Source organism: Ochotona curzoniae, unplaced genomic scaffold (assembly GCF_017591425.1).
Source record: "Ochotona curzoniae isolate NIBS_2020 unplaced genomic scaffold, NIBS_Ocur_1.0 scaffold_2587, whole genome shotgun sequence".
NCBI lineage: Eukaryota > Metazoa > Chordata > Mammalia > Lagomorpha > Ochotonidae > Ochotona > Ochotona curzoniae.
In genome coordinates, this window is record NW_024467096.1 from 21,544,955 (window position 1) to 21,569,635 (window position 24,681).

At 40.8% G+C, this 24,681-nt stretch overlaps 1 protein-coding gene across 1 annotated transcript in view; it reads right to left on the reverse strand.

Annotated features, from left to right (window-relative positions):
• Window positions 1-24,681, reverse strand: part of KCNMB2 (potassium calcium-activated channel subfamily M regulatory beta subunit 2) — a 254,736-nt gene that overhangs the window by 15,858 nt on the left and 214,197 nt on the right. The window contains exons 3-4 of the mRNA XM_041002848.1: window positions 9,331-9,501; window positions 6,419-6,614 (exon numbers count right to left, since the gene is read on the reverse strand). Of these exons, the coding sequence (XP_040858782.1) occupies window positions 6,419-6,614; window positions 9,331-9,501 (367 nt within the window). The remainder of the gene's footprint in view (window positions 1-6,418; window positions 6,615-9,330; window positions 9,502-24,681) is intronic.

The following is a 24,681-nucleotide window of genomic DNA, read 5'->3' on the forward strand; positions in this document are numbered from 1 at the left end:
ACATAAAATAATCCTTAAAACAGGCCAAGATTACCTTGGAATGAAGCAGATAATAGATTGAGGATGGATTTCCAAATAGTAGCATACTTACCAGAAGACAATGGAAACAAAACAATCTCATTTAGAATTTTGAAGTCAATGCAAAATTTTCAGACAAATGAAATTATTTTCAGACAAATGAAAACAAAATTCTTTAGAGCAGGTGCTGCACTAAAATAAATACTAATTAAAAAGCATTCTTTGGGCAGTAGAAAAATGAGTCCATATGGAAGATAACAGATACAGCAATGAAAGGAATGAATAGTAATGGAAACAGAAAAACAGGAGGTCCAAATGAATTAGTATTTACTCTAACAGCCACATAGTTGCTCACATGAGCTGTAAGTACAGGGAGAGGAAAAGTGACAGTACTATGTAAGTTGGAAAAAGAATAGAGTTAAAATGTTTTAATGTCTTTGATAATTAGTCAAGGCTCTAAATTGTAACCTCTAAGCTGAAAATTAACCAAATAGTTAAGAGTTCTGGTAACTTTTGAGAAAGCAGAAGACAAAATGTGACCCAGTTAAGAAAGATTGTTTTTTAAATAATGATCAGGAGCAAGTAGTTGTCCATATGAAAAAAAAAAGGCTAAAAAATACCTAGGAATTTGGCCCCTACATAATCAAGGCAAATTGTATTCCGTATGTGAACAGAATGGCTTAAAGTCACTGCCAAAGGGCAGTTGACCCGAGTCCTAGGCTTTCTCCAGGCCCAAGAGGTCTCTTCCCTTAGGGTAAGTACACCATGAGGGAAACTTGGGAACTGGATTAAGAGCCTGGCTCCACTGTGCCACTAACATCTTGTGGTAGGAGGAGCCCCAGCCAGGGTGGACCCAGCGCTGGGGACTCAAGCCAAAGTCACTGAGGAAAGGCAGTTGACCAAGTCCTAGGCTTTGAGTGGCCAGTGCATTAAGTGGTGCCAGGCTCTGCCTGCTGGTCGCCGGGCAGAGCACTCTGGGGTTTTTAGGATATGTAATTGCTACCTAGGGACACACATGAATAAGGCCAGTGTGAGTGTAGGTGAGGGATGAATTCTAGGTGATTCCCAGCAAGGGGTCCCGGAATTTTCTAGCAAGCATGGGGACTGAGACCTGAGGGTTTGGAGGGGAAGAGTCCGTAAGTTCTATTTGGGCCAGACTGATTCACCAGCCCAAATGGGAATCCTGAGATGGGCTATTAGCATAGAACATCACTGACTGCCACACACCAGTCCACATAAAAGCTGTGGATAGTTAGCCTATCTGGCAGGGCTAGATAAAGTACCTGCCTGGGTGGTGGAACAGTAGGTGGGTCACATTGGCAAGGTCAAGACACTAACCAACACGTGAGAGAACCATGTTTGGGGGTAGATTCTCTGGTGGAAGTGTGGGCCCAACCCTGTGGAAATACAAGTCTTACAGGTTAACTCGTGAGCTGGGGTGACGATGGACTGAGCTAGGTGTGACCACGGAACCTGCAATTACTTACAGGTAAAGGAACCGACAACAGTCTAAGCAGGTCAAGGCAGCAGCACCCGAAAGTGCATGCTAAAATAGAATGTGGCGTGGGCTGAGCTGCAACTGAAAGGGGGTGGACCAGGCAGGGCCAAGCAAACCTCAACTCAAAAGGAAGAACAGATGTCAGGATGGAGCACAGGTCATGCTGAATTAGGTTCTTACACCAACTGGTCTGCATGAGCAAGGGATACTAGGATGCACCAATGGAGGCAAAGGCCAAGACAGGTGAGGGGCTACGCCAAGCTGGGTCAGAGCAACAACTGGCATGCACATGATCTATGGTTGGCAACAGGTCCAATTGGAGAGCTGTAAGAGTATACCCTTGCTGGGTTGAGGTTCCCCCAGGAGAGTGCAGGGACCAGAGTGGGGGCTGCATTCTGGTCTGGATATGGCTGCAATCTCCCTTGGCACAAGTGTGAACTGGGACGAGATGCACTTAACCGGGCTAGATGCAGGCACCATCTGGTGCTCTACAGAACCTGAGTAGATGTAGGACGGACTAGGCTAGGTCTCTGCCACTACTGAGCCATGTGTGAGCTGTGTCGGTATGGACAAGCTTTGGCTGGGCTGAAACAACCAACAATAAGAACCAGAGTGGATTGAAGGTCAGCAAGGAGGGCTGGCCCATGGACCCACCAGTATGTGCAAGATCTGGCATAGGGAGAGGTTTTGATGGAGGAGCTTGGGAAACTCCTCTGTTGGGACACAAACCCTGTAGGTGAGTACAAGAACTGTGATAGGGAGCAACCCAGACCAGGCCAGAGAAAGATACCCACTGGCATATATTTGGCATAGGTTGTGGGCAGACAAGGCTGAACCAGTTCACATTACCTGCTGGCAAAACCAAGCACCAGAAGAATGTGGGTCGGGTCAGGTTCAGTCGCGACACAAACCAGTGTACATTATGGAATGCCAAATTGAGGTGAGCCCTACCAGATGTGGCCGCAGCACCCAAACAGCACAGATGAGAACCAGGGAGGGAGGGTCAAAGCCGGTAGGGGGAATGTGGGCTCCTCTGCTGGACAACCACGCCCACTGGAGAGCGTGGGTTGGAGTGGGCAGACCAGACCAGGCAGGACAACACCTGTGGGGCTCATGTGAGCTAGATCAGGGAAAAGCTAGTTTGGGCTGACTGTTCTGACTGGTGTAAGCAAAAATTAGAGTGGGTGAGGGTTGGTTGGGCTTTGCCGCAGCATCAGCTGGCATAGTATGGTCCTGGGGGATAAATCTGTCAAGTTAAACTCCAGGACCACCTGGAGAGTGCATAATCCGGGAGTGGGAGTGACCTAGTAGGGAAATAGTGGGCACTTCACTCTTGGGTTACCACTCCCACTACAAAGCATGAAAACCAGGACAGGGGCAGGGTTGGCCAGACAGAAAGGCACCTGCCAGGATGTGTGTGGGCTGGATAGTAGGACTAGTTGGGTTGAACTAGGCTTCAATGCCTACTAGCATGTATGAGAGCTAAATGGGGTATGGGACAGACTGAACAAGTCTGTGGTACACTGTGGCATACATGGGAACCAAGGTAGGGGCTGGCCTGGTGGGGCTTATTGGGAGTCACCCCAATGAGGCTGCACCTCCCACTGGTTTGCGTGAGGACTGAGTATGAAGTGGGTAGGATCAGGCTGGACTGCAACACCCTTTGGTTCACGTTGAAGACAGGGCTGGAAACAGAACTGACCCAGCAATTGCAACGACCAGCATGTGCATAAGCTGATTGTGGCGACAGACTGTGCTGGCAAGCACACACCAGAATCAGGTCTGGGATCACCTCAGACGAAGTTTCTTTGGAGATCCTTCCAACTGAACTGCTGATCTCAGAACCCCAATCATGAAGAGATTATGTCAACCAGTAGATTCTGAATAGATTTCATCATGAATGGAATGGCGAGATTGGCAGCAATTCAGAACTGCTGAACTATCAAAATTGTTTGAGCAGGACCTTCGGAGTGTAACTCACATAGGTGACCTGGGATGGGTGGGAGGCTTCTCCCTTTGTTTCTTCCCTGTCCCCAGATACCGGGGAAATAAGTGATGATAATAGTGTGGAAACAATGTTCTTACCCACTTTCCAGTAGCCCTTGATCCTTTGTACCCTAAGTAACCAAGTAAGATTGTAAAAAAAAAAAGAAAAAAGAATGGCTTTATAATTTCAATGTGAGTAAAAACCTAGCAAACAAAGTCATGAAAGAATTAAAAGAAAATGGTTCACAAAATTTGCTTCACTGAAATTAAGAACTTAATACATTTATTCTATATATTAATATAATGTGTAATATATGAATATATACTATATTCATTCTATTCCTCTATATAGGAAATGAGACAAATGAAAATATTCTGTATAATTCCATTTACATATTTTAAAAATGAAGCAAAGCTAAAACAAAATATTTAAGATTACGTGTTCAAGTGCTACAAATGTCCAAGAGAAATAAAATATTTGTGATAATAATTCGGATAGTTGGTATTTTTTGACAGGAATCAGAGCCTGTAATTCTTAGGAGGGGTCATAAAAGATATTTTAGGGTATGAAGGAAATGTTTTATTTCTTTACCTTTCTGGTGATTTACATCAGGGCATCTCTTTGTAATAAACACCTTCTCATTCTATGCATATTTATGTATCATGTCATAATGTACATTTAAAAATAGGTAGTACGAATAAGCTAAATGATGACTTAGTACCACATTGAGAGACAGTCAGGATCCTGGCCCTACATATATAACTGATGCTTTTATGATAATTTCACACTGTTTATAGGCTGGATAATGCATTCATAGGGCTGTAGTGATAAAATGTAAAATGAGGAAGTGAAAATATGTTCTAGTTTTGACACTTTTCCTGACTTTGGCCATTTTCCAATTCTTTAAAGATTTGAGTTTTATAGGCATTTGTCATTACAGGTCAGATTTGATTTAAGAATGAAACTTGAGGGAAGATCTTGAAACACAGATACACGGTGTGAGAGCTAAGCCTTTTAGAATTTGCAGCACAGGCTGAAAACTGCTATGTCTGTGGCTATTACAAATGAAAGCCAAGCAGACCAAATATGTTCGATCAAATTCTTTGAAATATTCATTATTGTGTCCTCAGACATATTTGTAAGGTCCTTTTAAGTGACTGTCACCAAAACATAAGATGTGTTTCTTTTCCTGTTGTCAATATGCCGGAAATACATTATGCTACATGTTTCTTAAGTTCTGGTATTGAACCTCAAAGCCACCATCACAGTAAAAAGTTTTACGTATCAGGTGAAAGTTCATGAAATTGTACCCAAGTAAGGAGAGCTAACTGTCCTTTTGAGAGTAGCATCAGATGGTTTTGGCATATGAGAGTCTTGTGGACATTTAAATTGCTGCCATAAATCCAAAATTCATTGTAGTTAAGTTAAAATTGATAACAAATTATTTGATCATCCAGATGCTGTAAATTTCAGTGTTACATACAGATATCCATGTTTGTGGGGATCCACTAGATGAACTTGAATATATCGCTGTTTCTGTTTAGAACCAATTTTTACTCTATTTGGAAGGGGGAGATAGAGATAGATAGAGGGAGAGGGGAGAGAGAGAGCGTGCGTTCGCTCATTCATATTCTGGTCACTACTTAAATGCCTGGCACAATCAGGCAGATCCAGGCTTAAACCAGCTGCCTGGAAGTCAGTCACTCCCGGATGGGTGGTGGGTATGGTGGGATGCCTCACAGAGTGTGCATTTGCAGGAAGTTTGTTCAAGAGTAGCCAGGACGCAAACCAGTTACTCAGATATGGGATGTGGTTGTCTCCACTGGCGACTTAACTGCTATAGCAAACACCCTTCATAAACAGATACAAACGTGACATACATGAAGACACACACACACACACACACACACACACACACACACACACACACACAATGACCACGGGTAGAAGTTTTCCTCTGTGCCATGTGCTATGCTCTGCTTAACAAGTTAAATACTCTAGTCTTCACAATGACTTTGCAAAGTGGCTGTTATCATCTTTTTAAAGAAAAGGAAACTATGCACAAATGTAACATTATGAATTCACAATGTATTTGCACATACGAAGCAAATTTTTACAACTAATTCTTAATTATAAGACAAGTATCTTTTTGACTTAAACATTTAAAAAGACATATTTATTTATTTGAAAGTCAAAGTTATAGAGGTAAAGGAGAGAGAGAGAGAAAGGAAGAGAGATCGTCCAGGTCCTGGTTTACTCCCCAAGTGGCTACATTGGCCAGGGCTGGGTCATGACAAAGCCAGGAACCTGGAATTCCATTTGGAGTTTCTCATGTGGGTAACAGAGGCGCAAGAGGCATCTCTTGCTTTTCTCAGGCATTAGGATATAGCTAGGTTGGAAGTGGAACATCCTAGACATGTAATGCCGGTGTCCCAGGAGGCAGCTTTACCCACTATACCACCATGCCAAGTCACTGGCTTATATAATTCTAACTGAGCTGCATACTGAATTTGAAAGATCCACTCTATTTGTATATAAATAAGGATATGTTTACATTTATTCATATAAATATTTGGTATTTATATACAGCATAGATATATTATAAAGATATATTATAAAGACATATTATAAAATCTGCCAAGTAGAAGTTAAGTGTGCACTACCACAAAGCATGGGAATGACTTGTCCATAGCTTAGCACAGAAAACCAATATTTCCTAGATGAGGGTCAAATAGCAAATTCTGACAATGCTAGAGGCAGGGCCTGCTTCCTGGTGTTCTTTTTCTTTTGAAATACTGGCAAAAGAGAATGTGAAAAACAGAGAGAGAGAGAGAGAGAGACAGAGAGAGAGAGAAAGAAATGAATCATGTGGAGTTCTGTCAGGGTACTTGAAATGCAGTGTGCCAAACTCTTACCTTCTGATTGATTTTCATCGTCTCTTCAGTATGGTAGAGGAGGAGCTTTTCCCCAGAAGAAGTCAGGTTCACGTACACCTGAAGGCAGGGATACTGAGAGACTTTCCAGCATTCAGAACCACAGCTGAAGGAGCAGTTAAATGTTTCTGTGATGGATGCATTCAGCAAGGTACATTGCGACTCTTCGGTCCACACACTGTAGAGAGGGGAAGAATAAACCGACCCAAGAGCGAATGAGAAGGAAAATGTGGTGGGAGCGGATCATCTCACAGTTCTTGAATCCACAAGGTCTTTCCCAGATCTATAATATGTCCTATTTGTGTAAAATATATGCCTTTGGATAGAGTAACTTTTGACAAACTGCAAGGCAATTTGTATAAACTTTGGCAGTTGAAATCTTTTTCAAAAATGTTTGCTGGATTTAGATTTTCACAATACTTGATGTTAAATATTTCTTCCTTATTGAATTCACAGATAAGCGTAAGCCATGTTTTAAGTACTATGATGTGTACATGACCAGTCCTTAGTTCTATATTTCATACATGAAAGTGTTTTCCTCACTGGAAGTACTTCATATGTTATTTTGCTCTACCTGTACCTCATCCTAGTTTGCAAGCAGAAAAGGTAGAAAGGGAGCATGAGAGAAAGAACGGAAGAAAGGTGGAGGTTCTTGAAGTCCAACTCAACTGATGGGAGGACAGTGATACAAAACCTCAAGGTCATTCTAATGAAGGAGAAAAGATAACTCAGTCTGTTGATTACACCAGGAGGAATCTCTTATTGCAGCCCTTTCAATCTCATGGGTGATTTATACCAACTATCTTTTGTTATCCTCTCAACAGCCCTGTAAGTTGGATACCAATTTCTTCTCCAGGGGGTGAGCAGGCGACATGTGCAAAGACACATAGCTAATAAGTGACAGAAATTGTGATTCTACCCAATGCTGATTTCTGTAAGGCCCAGACTCATCCTGCTGAGGTTCTGTGCTGCCACTTCAGAAGCACAGTGGAATAAATATTCTACACAGACTGCTGGATTCATAATCATACCCTAGAACCTTTCTTTTTTTTTTTTTTTTAAAGATTTATTTTTATTATTTTTTCATTGGAAAGGCGGATATACAGAGAGGAGAGACAGAGAGGAAGATCTTCCATCCGATGATTCACTCCCCAAGTGAGCGCAACGGGCCGATATGCCGATCCGAAGCCAGGAGCCTCTTCCGGGTCTCCCACGCGGGTGCAGGGTCCCAAAGCCTTGGGCCGTCCTCGACTGCTTTCCCAGGCCACAGGCAGGGAGCTGGAAGGGAAGCGGAGCTGCCGGGATTAGAACCGGCGCCCATATGGGATCCCGGGCGTGCAAGGCGAGGACTTTTAACCACTTGCGCCACCACGCCGGGCCCCCTAGAACCTTTCAATTAGAAAGATTCCAGCTTCCCATTGGCCAACTTTCATTTAAAAATACTCTCAATTTTATGATGTAAGATAGCACTTGTAATTAGGTAGTCACATACTAGCTACCAATGTTTTGCCTCTGGACATAAACTGATTACCATTATGATGAGAAAACAACGTGTTTCTTTTGCAGATTTATATCCTTTGCTGGACATGCCTTGGCAGTCCCCCTACCCTTTATAAGTATGAAGTTTTGCACTAGAGGGAAGATGGTAGACGTGGCTCACCTCTAATACGGATGACCAGATTTTTCTTATGCAATGTTAATTAAAAATTAAAAACAAAACTTCAGATGTTTGATGGTGCTAAACAAATGTGAGGATCTGAGAGCCGTTTTTGAATCAGGCAGCATTTGTGGTCTGAGGCTCTGTGCTTTGACTGAGGGGAACCCAGCTGAAGTCCATCCGGGAAACAGAACAGAGAAGCCACAAATGTGAGAGCTGTTGCCTTAATTCTGGCAAATTACTGTGTTTCAGTGAGGCTTGGTTTCTAAAATGAAAGTATTAATTTAGAATGAGAAATGAATGTCACAAAATGGTTGGATTTTTCTTTTGGATTGAAACCTCAACTTTTGATTTGAAAGGGTCATGTTCTTTTCAGCTTGAACCACTATGAGACTTACCCCATTAATCACAGCAGTACTGGGCTAACTGTGTTTGAAGTGTCCATTTTGGACATCTGCTAGCTAGAGACGCTGCTGGGGGTCTATCACATGGCTTAATCACAGAGGATGTATGTCTCCCTCACTATTTAGTTACCTCTGTTAACTATTCAGTAAACCTAGGGCAATATTAAAATGAAGAAAGGTTTAAAATGTGACTTTTGAGTTACTGCCTATCTTATTTTTAAGCATGGATAGCATATGAATAAATGGGAACTTTAAAGGACACTGGTGACTGAATCATTCAATACTTTGGAGCTGGTGAGGGGGCCTGGGGATCAGTATTTTAAAAAGTTTCTGAGGAAGTTGGAATGTATGGTTGAGAGCTCCAGTTGTGGAGTGTGATGCAAGGGTGGGTAGTATGGACAAAAACTGAGAGTAGAGGCTAGAAGAGATCTGAAATATCAAAAAGAGAGACTATAATGAACAGGCTACAATGAAAGCTTTGCCATATGTTAGAGTTCTGTGATATGGGGCAAATTATATTTCTCCTAAGCCTTAGTTTGCCATTTTATAATTAATATACTTCATACTTACTTTCTAAAGAGGTTGTGAGAATCATCTATTCATATTTACCTTCCAGAGTGGGTGCAAGAACAGTCCTGGACATAGTAGGCAGTTAATACACAGAAGTATATTTATTACTACTATTAGACATTGTTATTGGAAATCTGTGTTTCAGATACTTCCAAAAGTTAGTAGGAAGTAATGGGGGGGGATGATCTCGGGGTTGACAGTATGATACAGGAAGAGAGAGTAGAGGGATTGCAGGGCAGGCTCCTGACCTTGCCCAGTCTTACCTCTGTAGGTAGGAGCGCAGCATGGTGATGCCCAGCAGAAAGTACATCATGATGGAACACACCATCATGGCCAGTCCCAGGAGGATGGCCCGGTCCTCTCCCGCTTTCAGTGCTGTGACTGTTTTCCTTTTGTCCAGGAGGTCGTGGTCCTTGATTTTTTGGTAAATGTTTCTGAGATTGAAAACAATACAGTCTTACATGTAGTTTGTCATGAGCCAGCATCTTTCTGAAGAGAAACTTTCTATGTGTGCTTTCCTAACAGCTCAGAGACCTGGATGACCCCTCTAACTCTGCCTAGTTGCAGCTGGATCCTGGGGTGTGACCACTGCCTCCCAACTTGCACACTGGTGCACATAGCACATATGTACACATGTGCACACACCCACAAATGCACGTACACTTGCACAAACATGACCCTGAGCAGAGTTTAGCCCTCTCCTCCTTGGGACCCATGCCTAGTTGGAAATTATTTGATCTCTCCAATTTGAAAGAAAGAAACTGGTCTTTTCAATTCTTACAACAGTGTTTTGGATTTGGGGATTTTATTGTTTAACTCTGAGTGGATCATCACTGACCTTTTTGTAACCACTAAATACCCAAAGCTGCATCCATGCAAATAAATAGCAGCTTATATCAGTAATCTATCAGCTCAATCACTTATTTATCAATAATGGCATAAAGAAGATACTTTGATTTACATTTCTCTCAAGCATAGGGTTGCTCAAGGCTCTATGAGCATGGGATTTATAAGCAAAGAGAAAAAACGGAATGGTGACCCAGCCTTCAATTCTTTATGTACAAGGGCTTGAGTTTGAAAGGTGTCAGCTAGGTTAAGATCAGAGTCCAGAGCTTTGCACAGTTTTATTATTATTTTTCTTTTATTCCAGAGCAGCAAGATAGGGTAAGGATGATAGCAGGTTGGAGTTAACTGTCTTTTGCATCCAATCCCAAATTTCACTGCTTAGTAGTTGTGTGATTGGTGGTGTTTTAGCTTTTCTGATTCCCAGTTTTCATTAAAAGTGGAAATAATATGTAAATCCACTTTGGGAGTTTTCATTTCTTCTAGTGGTTAAGATGTCTATCTGCATCCCATATCAGAATGCCTGGGTTGAATACTCAAATCTGGATTGTAGCATTACACCAATGCAGACCCTGGCAGGCAGCAGTGATGGCTCAGCCAGTTAGATTCCTGCCATCCATGTCATCAACCTAGCTTGAGTTTCCAGCACTGGCTCCAGTCTCGGTCCTGCCCAGACTATTGCAGGCATTTTGGAAGCGAACCAGTAGATTAGAGCTTTCTCACTCTCATTTTCTCTCTCCTGCTCTCTCTCTCTCTCAATTTTTTAAAATTTAAAAATCCATTGTGATGGTGAGATGAAATTATATGAGCAAAATACTCAGAGAATGATGTGAATATGTAATCATAGATAACAGTCACAGATCAATGATGAGAATATTCCTATCCTAAAATTTCTACCAATCTCCAAAGACTTTCTAAAAGACAGAATGTCAAAAAAGTGACTAGTGTGTAAAACTTAGGAAAGAGGGACTGAATTTGAAAAACATCATAAAGGGAAGTGAGGTGATGCTGGCTGCAGGGAGAGATGCGTGGGTCGGTAGGCCCTCTTCAGGAATCCTGGCCAGTGGGTGACCAAAAAGCAGCTTAGCAGCTGACCTCTTGGTTTCTGTTTTGAGGAGGGAATGCTGGATTGTAGGGCAATGATGAGAAATTTCTGACCTTTTGGGTCTGGAAACAGAGAACACACTGAACACTGCAATGGAAAAAACTCAAGCCATTTTTTTTAGCTTCAGGCAAAAAGTCAATATGCACAAAAATAGCTTCAGATTTTCCTTTAAAATTGTGATCACCATCACTTTTATTGCTTGGGAAAGGATTCAGAGAAGAATGAAATGCAGACCCATGCAGGGAAGGAAGGAGATGCCTGCTTTCTGTACAATCCTGTGTATGTTCCGGGCTTATATTTAGCTCTGTTCTCCAGGATGTCCTTAATGGTACAATGACCAGTGTCTATTCTGAATGCACATCCATTTTGGACTGGTTGTTGAATATTTTGATTCCTTATAAGGATATAAGAATGTTTTTCCAGAAGATTTTTGGATTGTACATATTAACCTGGTTATCAATAAGCAGAGTTAATTGATAAGTGTGCTATTGTTATTTTAAAATCTTCATGAGGTAATTCATTAGAATTTTGCTTTTTATTTGAGGAATAGGTCTGGAGAAATAATAACTAAATCTGAATCCTTACTCATGATCTTTCACAGTTGTGTCCTTCCTGGTTCTCCCAACCTCACTCACTCTTGGCTGCTCATTAGCAAAGAGCCCATATCTTCATTTCTGCATCTCTCAAGCCTGTTGCCTGAATTAGCAGTTTGCTCTGTTTTTGATTTATGCAATCCAGCAATCACCCACCATTAAGTTGCCTTACGCTTTTGAGACTTTACTTTTGAAATTACATAATTTACATAGAAGTTCTTTCAAAGTAACCCTTAATGAACTTGAATAAAAATGTAAGTGCCCATTAGCAGCTAAAATCAGTTGGCAGGAAGACTTCTAGTGCAGGAAGAGACAAGCAGAGTAGCTTTGTAAAGTAATAATCGGATGTTGCTTTGCTGATGCTATTTATAAACATGTAGTTAACAGTGGCTGCCATTGAGATTTGCTTTTCCTGCAGATGAAAGCCAACATGGAGGGAATAGTGGTTTCATAGTTGCCCAGTATTAGGCTGTCATGCAAGCATCATATATATCAGTCTATTCCCATGAAAGAGATGAAGTATTATCAATCTTCTATGACACCACAATGAGAAGCATATACAATTGATTGAAATACCAATTTGAAAAGAGCTAAGAAATGTTTTTTTGCATGCTGTGGAATATGTAGAGAAGAGGGGAAATGATTGGCTTCTGAATAACCCATGGATGCCTGGGAATTCAGGATATCACCCAGCCAAAGAAAGTGAGTGAATAGGACAGACCAGAGCCCTGCAACACATCAACAGATAGTGATTGCATTAATGTATGGACAAATGTTGGACTAATGATTTTGAAGAGTTTAACAATAAATTTAGCTTAACTATAAATGTATCTTGAGGGAAGATATCTCTTATTACTAGAGAACAACAGGAAGATAGGAAGACTGACATGAAAATAAACAGTTCTCTGTATCTCTGACTCTCAAATGAATAAAGAAAAGAAGAATGAGACAGGGCTTAAATCAGAGAGAACAATTAGGAAATTGCTATGGTGGTGTTGGCAAAGGATGATGAGGGATAGATCCAGGATGAAGGTATCTAGGAGGTGAAGCTTGAAGATTTGATCATTTAGAATCACAGGGGATGATGAAGAAATGAGAAGGATATAGGTTATACTATTGTGTTTTGTGTGAATGCCTAGGAAGCGGTAGAAAGTGACAAAACAGGTTCCTTATTTCTATTTGTATGGGTGAGAGTCTTTTGATGATATTGCTATGGAAGGAGAGCCTACTTGTACATTGATAGAGTTCTTCCCCAGAAGATTGGTTTCTTGAGCTCTGGTGGAAAGTTACTGATTTGGTTGAAGAGATTGGTCAGAGCCTGATACTCAGGGGACATGTCTATCCTTTGGCTGAATTTTAAACACCTTGTCTGGGTATGGTGCTTAAGAAACATTCTTTTAATTGCCTTCATTCAAGCTTGGTTTGTCTTGGCCAATGGATATTCAATGTTCCAACTGGGAAAGTGAATGCCCATGGCTTGAGAATGACTAGGCTGTCTTTAATGTGAGGTGGAAGGAACATGAACTGTGCTTTGAGCATCAGATCTAGGCATTATCCTTCATTTTGGAAAGTCTGAACTTTGGAAGTCATGGTGCTACCACTAACAGAGCAGATATTTCATCTCCCTTTGCTTGTTTGTGTTTCATTTCTAGGAATCTACTCAAGAGGGTGAGGGGTAGGTGCAATGATTATGAGAAAAAAGAAGGGTTCACTAAAATAGAGATTTCAGAAATGTTTTTGAATCTGGGGCATAAGTGAAAGTTCAGTGTTGGGTTGGGGGTGGGTGGACAACACAAATTCCACTAATTATGAAGTAGACCCAGGCTGCTACATCCTGGAAAAGCAGTATATTTAGGGTCCATTGAGGCAGTGTCAGTTTCATGGTGAGCCACAAATCAGTATGGCAGAAAAAAAAAGCAACATACATGCTGACAATAATAAATACTGCACATGGGCAGTCTTCCACATATACAGGAGACATCCTGTACAAATCCTTTGAGAGAATGTGGGTTATTAATAAATCTACAAATCAAATCATAGGTTAAAGAAGTCTGTGTGGACATATGAAAAAATGCCATAGCAATACGGAAAATACAAATAAAAAGCACACTGAAGTTCCATTTAACTCCAGTGAGAACAGCCTACATACAGAACTCTACTAATAACGCCCATTGACAAGGATGTGGGGAGAAGGGTACCCTGTTCTACTGCTGGTGGGATTATAGATTTGCACAGCTGCTATGAAGTCAGTATGGAGAGTGCTCAGGCAACTGAAAATCCATCTACCATACAACCCAGCAATCCCACTTCTGGGAATATATATAAAAAAATGATATCTACATATGAGAGGACAGCCTGCATCCCTGTATTTATTGCAGCACAATCAGCAATAACGAAGACGTGGGAACAATCTAGATGCCCATTAAAAGAGCACCTTTACTCCTGAATAAAAGTACGTCTCCAATAAAACTGTTATATATCTTTTGACAGCAAAATACTAGACTTTACCATTACTTATACCTACAATATTACGACAAATGTAAAGAGCAAAATGCTGGAATTTGAACTACAGCTGAAGCACTGTATTATTGTAAAACAAAGGAGACACTGGGGTGGGGAGGAGGAGAATGAAGGAAAAGGAGGGAAAGGGGAGGGAGCCCTGCTCCTCCAAATCTGTAACACAGAAAATAAGACTAAATTTTAAAAGTTTCTGTGATAAATATTTTGTAAACAAAGCATTATTGATTCTCCGTTCAAGCTTTATTTTTGTCCCACACTATAGTCAACAAAGCACAATTTTAGGTCAAGCCTCACGTTTGCAAAGTTTGATGTTAGGAGACTTAGCTTATCATTAAGTGAATTATTTATGAAGCTGTGATTATTTAGATATGAAGCGAAAGAACACAAAGTTCAAGAAATATTTTCTCCTTGGCCTTTACCTACTTAAGTTCAGTTTCCCTTGGTGTCTGCCCCACAGAGAGCAAAGGATTCGGGCTGAGGCAGTATAATGCCATCTGTTGTTTATTTATTAGTTAACATTTTAGCCTTTATAAAATGAAACACACAGGACTAAATTTTGTGGCTACACAGTGCATGAGACTTGGTGTTCTGAAAGAGCTTCCAGAGACATCAGTCATGACAAAGCATTGGCAGTGCAGTTGCTTGGACAGGCGCACGAAGAGGGAGCAAGCCAACGTGCTGAGGATCAGTTTGCCAAAGGATCAGTTACGAACAGCTAATCTATCATGAGCCAATGTGTTGAAGAATTCATTCACACATGAGTGATGTACCCACTTTACTGTACTTACATTTTTTTGTGAATATTTTAGGAGAATGATTTAAATACAGTAAAAGAATGTGAATATTTCTTATGAATAATTTGAAACTGTATTTGTAATATATTTAATCATAAAGTATATTATATTATATTTATTATGAACATATATTTTTCTTAGCAGCATTTTAAGATTAATTTGGTTTTCTTAAAAGCTGTTTCTTAGGGAGGTTAAGTTCTTCACAAACATATTCTCATGAATATATTAATGAATATAGTTTTTTGAATGTATGCGATAATGTATTCTAATATAATAAAGTTTTAGCATTTTCTAGAATCCTTTCAATTGTACTGGCTTCTTTTCAAAATGTTTTTTAGTGTCGTTTGCTGTTTTGCTAGCATTTCTGCATCATTGAGGTTAGTGTAGCACATTTCACAGTATGACCACTGTGGTGAATCTACCAACCTTATCAATTAACCAAAATGTGTTTCTTTTATCATTCACAAAGATACAGTAAATTGATTCTGAATGGGAAATCTGAAAGCATTTTGAAGATTCTGTGTCCTTTTATTTGAACAGTTTTATTTTGTTGTCATGATTTCATTTTGCTAAATTCTTCATTTGTCCCATGTTGTTGTTATCGCCACAGGAGATTTTGGGAGAAAGCTGAAGAGCAGAATAAGCCAAATACTCAGCCTGGCCTACTGGTCTGGAACGTGAGGTAACACAGGGATGTGAGAGTGAGACAAAGGGCCAGAGAGAGCAGCAGAGCGTAGAGGGGAGGTCCAGGAAGTCCTGGGAAGAAGGGGAAATGGGCAAATCATGTGAAACACACAGCTGTTGTCCATTGGCACTGTCTGTTCTGGCCCTCAGCCCATTTCTTAGTTCTATTGGTTGTTGTTTTTGTTGAGTTTTTTTGAGCTGCCAATATATTCTTCATGTTTATCTTTCGTTGGATAAGTAGCATAAAAATATTTCTTCCCTCTCTTCACTCTATTTATTGTATTGACGAACTACATTAAGTTTATCTTCTTTATATTAAAAATAAAGTATTGGTATTGGGGATTTCTCCCTGCCTATCGAGTGGCTGCCTCAGGCAGCTCTGGTCCCAGGGCCCAAGCCCTCGGACTGCTCAGCAGTGTGCTCTGGGAGTTTGGGGGTGTGGATTTACAAGGGGCTTGGGGGCTCACACAGGTGAAGGTTAGCAGTGACCTGAGTGCTCATATTTGGGTGAGGATTACTACTAAGGTCTTCCATAGATAAAACTGCTGTATGTTTAGGTAAGCGAGAGGCTGAGACCAAATGATTTGGAAGTGGGGAATGGAAAGGCTTTTAAGGGTCATACTGAAGTACCAGCACACATGGGAGTCTTGAGCTGGAGAAGTTAGCATCCACCATCACTGAGCACCACTGGCACATACTAGAGCTGGGGCTGGGGCTTACTTGGCAGGGCTAGATCACAGTACCCACAAGTGAGAGTTAGATCAGTGAACGAGTGATGTTAGATCATCAGCACATAAGAGAATCAGGGCTTATCTCTATAGAATTGCAACATCCACTGGCATGCCCAAGACCTGTGGATGGCAACAGGCTTGGCTGAGGAGATAAGGAGACAGCCGGCTGGATTGGAGTTCCTACTGATCAAAATGAGAGCCAGAATGGGGGCAACGGGTTGAGCTGGACATGGCTACAGCCTCTCATGGGATGGATATGGAATGGGTCTGGGGGCCAACAGATTGGGCTAGACTCCAGCACTCACTGGTACTCATGAGCTCCAGGATGGGTATAGAATGGACTGAACTAGGTCTTGACTCCCACTGAACCACGTGAAAGCTGTATCTGGGCACAAACCAGGTATTGTCGGGATGAAATACCCAACAGTAAGAACCAGAACATGTGTTGGCCAGTTGAGCAAGACCACTGTTCCTGTCAAGACAAGAGATGAACAAAGTCAGCCTGGGCCAAGGATCCACTGGTGTGTGTGAGATCTGCCACTGGGAGGAGGCCTAATGGAGGATCTTGAAAAATTCCTTTGTTGGGATACAGTCTCTTTAGGTGAGTGCAAGAACCAAGGCAAGGAGCAGTCCAAATCATGCCAGGTTACAGTAGCTGCTGGCACACATGTGATTCAGGTCTGGGGACAGACCAGGCTGGGCTAGTTCACAAAATCCACTGGCAGATGTGAGAACCAGGACAGGGTATTAGAGGGGTCAGGTCAGAGTGCAACACCATCCAGTTCATATTAGGTACAGGGCAGGGATCTGGCTGGGCTGGACTAGGCTGCAGCACCCATCAATAGGAGCTGTAACTGGGGGAAGACTGGATTGAGCCAGGCTATGCAACGTAATGGTGGATGCTGAGGTGAGATGAGCCATGCCAGCTGGGAATCAAAAGTGCCAGGTGCATGAGTCCTGGGGGCAAGACCCAGGAGGGCCTGGGTCTCTTGGGCCAGGTCAATAGGCCTACCTGCACAGTGGGTGCCAGGTTCATGAGCCCCAGAGGAGGGGGAATCAGGTGGTACCCAGGTCATCTGGCCCAGGTATCTTGGCTCACCTGTTCAGTGGGTTCCAGATTCATGAGCCCTGGGGGCTGTGGGACTCAGGTTGCCTGGCCCAGGTCTATTCTTTCAGGTAAAAGGGCCTGGCTGTATGGTGGGTACCGTACCAGGTTTGTGAGCTCCAGGGTGGAAGGATCTGTTGGAGACTGGGTCTCTTGGCTTTGGTCCCTGTGCCTGCCTACAAGGTAGGTGCCAGGTCTGTGAACCCTGGGGGTAGGGGATCTGGCAGCGCCCAGGTCACCTGGTTTGTGTCCTTTTGCCTGACTGCACAATGGGGCCAGGTTTGTGAGCTCCAGTGGAAGAGGGTCATCTGGTCTGGGTCTCTTGACCCATCGGTGTGATTGGTTCTGGGTTAATGATCCCTGGGGGTTGAGGGTCTGGCAGTGCTTGGATCACTTGGCCTGGGTCTCTTGGGCCACCTGCATGGGATGTCCTGGGTTCATGAATGCTGGGCTGGGGGTTCAGGAGGACCTGTGTCTCCTGGCCTGGATCTCTTGGTGCACTTGCACAAGGGGTGCCAGGTTCATGAGCCCAGGACCAGGGGATCCAAAGAGACTCGGGTCATCCGGCTCAGGTCTCTTCGACCACCTGTGAGATGGGTAGCGAGTTTGTGAGCCATGGGGGTGACGCTTGGGTCACCTGGCGCAAGTACTTGGGCCTGCCTGCATGGTAGGTGCTAGGTCTGTGAGCCCTGGGAGTGGGTGTCCGGTGGGGCCTGGGTCACCTCTCCTAGGTACTCGGGCCCACCTATAAGAACACATCCTCTTCAGTGGAAAAGGCTGAGCAGTGGACACAGACCCTGATGCACATGGAGAATATGGCAGTCCATTTGGTACCATAGCAGAAGAAAGAGATCAGAACAAATTAGACAACTACTCCAGCCAAACAATGACAGCAAAAATCTGAGAGAATGGAGACTTAAGGTCAACAATGTCAGCGAATGGACATTGGAAAGGCTTCCTCATCTTTGGATCAGTAAAATCGACAATATTGCAGAACTATCTAAACCACTTGGACAGAGCATGCACCACATCAGGACCCTGGGTTGATATCAGGTGGTGGTGCCCTATCCCTGAATACTGGGGTATTTGGGACGCTGGGTACGACTACCCGTTTATTTTGTACCCTCTACCAGAAACAGGAAGAAGAAATAGAAAATTTGGAAACAATGATCACACCCACTTCTCTAACTCATTGTAACCATGATTATTACCATGTAACCATGTAAACATGATGATTACATCATCAAAAATAAAAAATAATAAAAAACGAATGGAAGGCAGAATATGTATTTTGGTGTATTTTTTGCAATTAATACTTAACTTTGAATAATATATGTCTTCCTTGTTTCATGAAAATATTCCTCACAATAAAATAAATTTCTGTTTTCAATTGCAAAAAAATTATCAAAAAAGAATAGAAGTTGTTCTGTGTTATTATGTAGTACGTCATCTGCAGTAGTGTTAGTAAGCTACTGGGTGCACATCTATAAACAGAAGTGCATAAAACATATAAGAAATATATATATATATGTAAAATTTCATCATAAAACTTCATGAGGACAGGTATTTAGTCTGGTAATTGAACTACTCACATCCTATATCATAGCACCTGGGGGTTCAATTTCTGGCTCTAGCTCCTGAATCCTGGTTCTTGTCTGTACACACCCTACTGGTAGCAGGTGATGGTGCTCCCCACATAACAGACATGGATTGTGTTTCTATGTCCTGGCTTTGGCCACAGACAGCCTCAACTATTATAGCCATTTGAGGGAGTGAACCAGCAGCTAGGACCTCTCTCTCTCCTCTCTGTCTCTGTCCCTTTATGTCTTCCTCCTTCCCTCTCCCCACTTCTTCAATAAATACATTTTTAAAAACTGTAGTGATGACACAAACCATTTGAGCTTTATGTCCCTAACATACTCTTTCATTCAGAAGCAGAAGTACAGTTTTTTGGTTAGACAAAATACAAAGACATAGACTCTGGACACATGCTTAATACAGAGATGTGTTCAAAATATAGCCAAGCAATTGGATCCTCCTTCAATTTCTATTCTATTGTTCGATGTCCCATTCTTTGACTCACTGTACCATTGATACCTTGCCCCTTGGGTCTTACTTTTCTTTTTGGGTTACTGTTTCACTACCAAGTTAACTTGGGTTTCAGAGCTCTTTTTCTTGTCATCTGCAACATCTTCCTCCACAACTCTGAAAATGATAGAATATGTAACAGCCCGCCAAAGGACTTGATGAGTTTCTACAGTTTGCAGAGATAACCATCACAGAAAGGCTCTATCCAACTGTATTACAAAACTGTGTGGTTTTACTGCTTCTATGTTCTTAATTCTGAACTCTTTGAGAATGGAGACATTTGTCAAATAAATTGAATAAGTCCATTAGCATGTCTGTGAAAAAAAAATCGAGATACAATAATTCATTATTTTTTTCTGTATAGCAGGGAATCAGAAAATGTAATTTAAACATTAAAGAATAGCATTCAGGAATAATATAATAAACCACATACAAATTCTCTTTGGAGATATTATAAAATTTATTAGCTGATATCAGATCAAAGAAAACAAATTATTTCTCCCTAAAATATTGAGGTTTGTTGAGTGGAAGGTAACACATAGGGAGGATTATTGCCTTTCCTCTGGACAGAGAATTATTAAGATGAAATCTTTCCACCTGTCTTTCCCTCCTAAAGACAGAACGTAAATCTTCCTTTTCCAGGCACTAGAGGAAATCCTAAGTTGCAGACCTCACTCCATTAGTGTTTCCCATAGGGATTGTGACTTTGAAAGCCTGGAACTTCTCTTCTCCTTTTACCTTCTTCTACTTCTCTTTGCCTTCTCCTTCTCTGTTTCCGTCTCCTTCTCTTTCTCCTATTCATCCTCCTCTCCCTTCACCTGCTTATCCTTCTTCTTTTCCTTTAAAAAATATTTGCTTATTTTTCTTGGAAAGACAGATTTTCAGAGAGAAGGCTAGAGAGAGAGAAAGCTCTTCCATCTGCTGCTTCACTCCCCAAATGGCTGCACTTGCTGGCTGCAAAGACCAGGACTGAGCTAATCCGAAGCTATGAGCCAGGAGCTTCATTCAGACCTCCCAAGCAAGTGTAGGTCCCCAAAGTTTTGGGCCATCCTTCATTATTTTCCCAGGTCACCAATAGGGAAGTGGATCAGAAGTGGTACAACTGGAATGTGAATCAGTGCCCATATGGGATGCTGGCTCTTTAAGGCTGAGGATTAACCATTTGAGACCTTGCCCTGATCCTGGAGCTCTCTTTTGTTTTGCCACTTCTCTAAATTGGGTTACTCTTTGTTAGTTACTATCCAAGACAGAATTCCAAGTCAGTGCACTGAGAATTGTTTTCCCCTGCCTGATGTTCATGGCATGCTTAATTCACTTGCTTGTGTTTTGCTAGTTGTAGGAAGCACTTTCAACTACAAACTCATATGATTTATCACAAATTAAATCTATTAGTTAATTCAAAAACTCAAATAAAAATCCTGAGATCGTTAGAATCTTTTCTGGAAGTAATGTAGGATGATTTGATGTGCTAATTTTGAAAGTCACATGGCAGTGCCAATGAGTAAGAATAGTAAATACACTTCTGATCACCAAAGAACAAGATGAATGAATTGCCTTTCAGATATCAAAATATATTACAATGTTATAATTTATAAATGCAAGAGTGGTGCTTGAGCTAGACAAAATAACCAGCAGACAGAATAGAGGTCCAGGAACATATTCATGCAAATATGGAATATCGTGTATGATACACATGTGTCATTAGATACATAATGAAGGATAAATGTTTAAACATATAGAAAAAAACTTGGATGGCCACTTCATGCCCACACAAAAATTTATCTCTTATGATTAGGCTTAATTATGAAAGGTGATATAACAAGATATTTACAAAATTATTTAAGTCCTTTTAAACCTGGAATAGGAAGAAAGTTTAGAATGCTAAAAATAAGTTCAAGTTAGCATACATTAAACTTAATGACATGTTTTTAGAAAACAACATAAAGAAAATGAAGAGACAAGGCACAAACTATTTGCCTACATATGGCAAAGGATTATTACAAGCTTTAATAAAGCTTACAAAGAAAAGGGAAAAAATCCAATAGAAAAAATGGGTCAAAATGCTTAATTATCTTAAAATAAAGAATCAATAGTTTGAGCTTTCTCATACCAATAATCTAAAAAATAATAATTAAAATTATATAATAGCATCTGAATTGTTGAAAATTAAAAATGTGAACACTACAAGTAAGAATGTAGACCAACAAGAATCACTGGTTTTGGAAGCAATGGTTTTTTACACCATAAATTTGAAACTGTTTACTTTTGAACTGACTGTATTTATGTTGGTAAAACAATCATAAGAAATATTTGTATACGTGAACAAAAATTACTATAGCAAGACTGCTGGTAGGGATGAAATTATTGTAAATAATGCAGATGTTGATTGGCAGTAGACTGGATGAATGAATGGTAGTGTGTTTGTTTCATGGCATGCTGCAAAGCAGAGAAAGTAGATTACAGCTACTCATCAGCAGGATGGTATTTCATAAAAAAAAGCAAAAGTAAGTTGCCAAACAACACATATAAATCTGTTTTATTCATTTTTATGTCTTCAAACATACAGAAGTAGACTGTATAATATTAAAGGACTCAAATGTGATAAACATGGCAGAATGCATAGGACTGATAAGCACAGAATAACGAATGGCAGCTATCTCCGGTGGGCAGTTGGGTAGGGAGCACTGTGGTGTTAGGAAAGCATCCTTAACAACTTCAACAGTTCTGGTTGCTTCATTTCTCGAAACTGAAATCCGGGTACCCAGGTGTGAACAATATTGTTCTTTACATGTTAATATATATGACATTTATATTAGTTCAATAGCTAATAAAAACAAACTGAAGAATAATTGGTAAACAGTCTGTAGTTCCTTAACCCAGTAACTTCTCCATTCTTTTTAAGATATGACTTCCATTTTATTTTGCCATTTGTGCCATTTAAGGATTAAAATAAGTTAAGCTGCCAAACAAGGTTGTTCAGAAAAATTTTAAAAAAATTCCTTCATGCTGTTGAACTTTAGAGTGGAAGACACAGATGCAAACAAAAAGATAGACTCTGAGATAAAATAATGAAAAAAACATATAAAATTGACTTAAATTTCTGAGCAATCAAATCTTTGGTTTCAGAATTTTAGCGAATTCTTTCTTCTGCTAAGTGACCGTGCCTGTCTTTGAGCTGGGTTCAGGGAATCTAATGCTCTTTAGCCTTTGCTCCAGTCTTGATAAAAGGCACTATGGAGTTGGCCTACAGATTTCAGCTGCCTAGCAGGTGAGAGGGCAGTAGAAGCGGAGTTGGAAGGGACCAGGTTTGTTGAATGAGAAGAAATTGAAGTGGAACAATTACAAGAAATTTGGGACAGTGATACCAGATCAACTAAGATGAACTAATGAATTTCTTTCCAAATAATTAACTACAGAATCTTCACTTTCTTACTTAATCATTAGCCACCATCATCTTCATTATCATCCTTTACCACCTTAAGCAGAGCCATGGGTTGTGCTCAAGTAGGTTTTAAAAATCTAAGCTTTATTTCCCAGGAGTTTGTGAATTAGGCAGTGAAGATGCAGATGTGGCAAAGAAGGAGGCATAGACAAATGATTCAACATGAATCTAACGAATACTGGCTTGGTGGTAGATTCTATTACTTGTGTTCATTTATTAACTGTTTCCACTAATTTCATCAGCTGGGGTGCCCCACCCTGTTAATAACGCTTGCTGGAAGGATTTCTTTTCCTCCTTTTTATCTGTATAAAGTGAACACATTTCATGTATTTTATGCTAAAAATTTAGGAGCATAGCAGTACTTCTCACACTGTTCTCTTCTGCCAGTGTTCCCCACTCTCTCTTCTCTTTCCTTAAAAAGGATTTCTTCATGATCAATATTTTTGCTTTATCATTGTTTTAAAGATTTATTTGATTTTCATTGGAAAGTCAGATATACAGAGAGGAGGAGAGACAGAGAGGAAGATCTTCCATCCATTGATTCACTCCCCAAGTGGCCTCAATGACCAGAGCTGAGCTGATCTGAAGCCAGAATGTTGGAGCCTGCTCTGGGTCTCCCATGTGGGTGCAGGGTCCCAAGGCTTTGAGCTGTCCTTGACTGCTTTCCCAGGGATCAAGCAGGGAGCTGGATGAGAAACGGAGCAGCTAGGATATGAACCGGCTTCCACATGGGATCCTGTCACAAGCAAGGTGAGGACTTTAGCTGCTCGGCTACCGTGCCAGGCCCGTATAAGCAAACTTTTATTTAATTGGAGTATCATAATTACTACAATCATACTTTGAAAAAATAATAAAGGTACTAATTTAAGAATTTTATAGAATCATATTAATGCAGAATATGTAGTTGATTATTTGTTCCTTTGAACTCCACAAACACTGCCAATGTATCATAATCACATTGGGCCATCCTAGTCCTTCAAAATATTAAATTTTCAACTTTATTTGAACAGAATTTTCCATTGTGCCTTGGATTTTTTTTTTTTTTACTGCTGTTCAAACTATCTGATATTTAACAAAGCCCTGCAAAGGCTATACAGTGCAGGAAAGAGAGCATCAAGGTTAGATTCCATTACTATCTGGTTGGGAAATCCTTAGAAGTTAGTCTCTGAACCTCAACTTTCCTTATCTACAAAATGGGCACTATAATGGCTGCTATAAATGAAGAGGATATTCTACACAAAATATGAAGAACACAGTAATTATTTCTTAAATGTTAACTCCTTTCTTGATAAAAAAAAATACTGAGGTATATTAAATTCAATGATTTACTGAGAGAAAAAAAGTGACAGAAATATGTTACAGTCATTTGTCCTGATAGAGTTTTCAGAACCTCCAAAGCACTGATCTTGGATAGTAACATTATTCCTTTAAAGTAAAAAACCCTGGGATTCGGTCCTGAGACCCGTGCTGCAGGGCAAATTTTCTACAGTTCTACACCTTTACTGCTCATCCACCTTTGGAAATAGAAGAAATGAAGAAATCACATGTAAAACGTGGATTTTTAAAATGTCAAAGTTTTAGAATGTTAAAGATGTTGCTGAAAGATTATTACAACTGGAAGCAAATAAAGAAGATGATGAGTATTCACAGTGTGTGAGAACACGGTGATGATCGGAGAGTGTACGCTTCCAACTGGTTTGGTTGGTGTC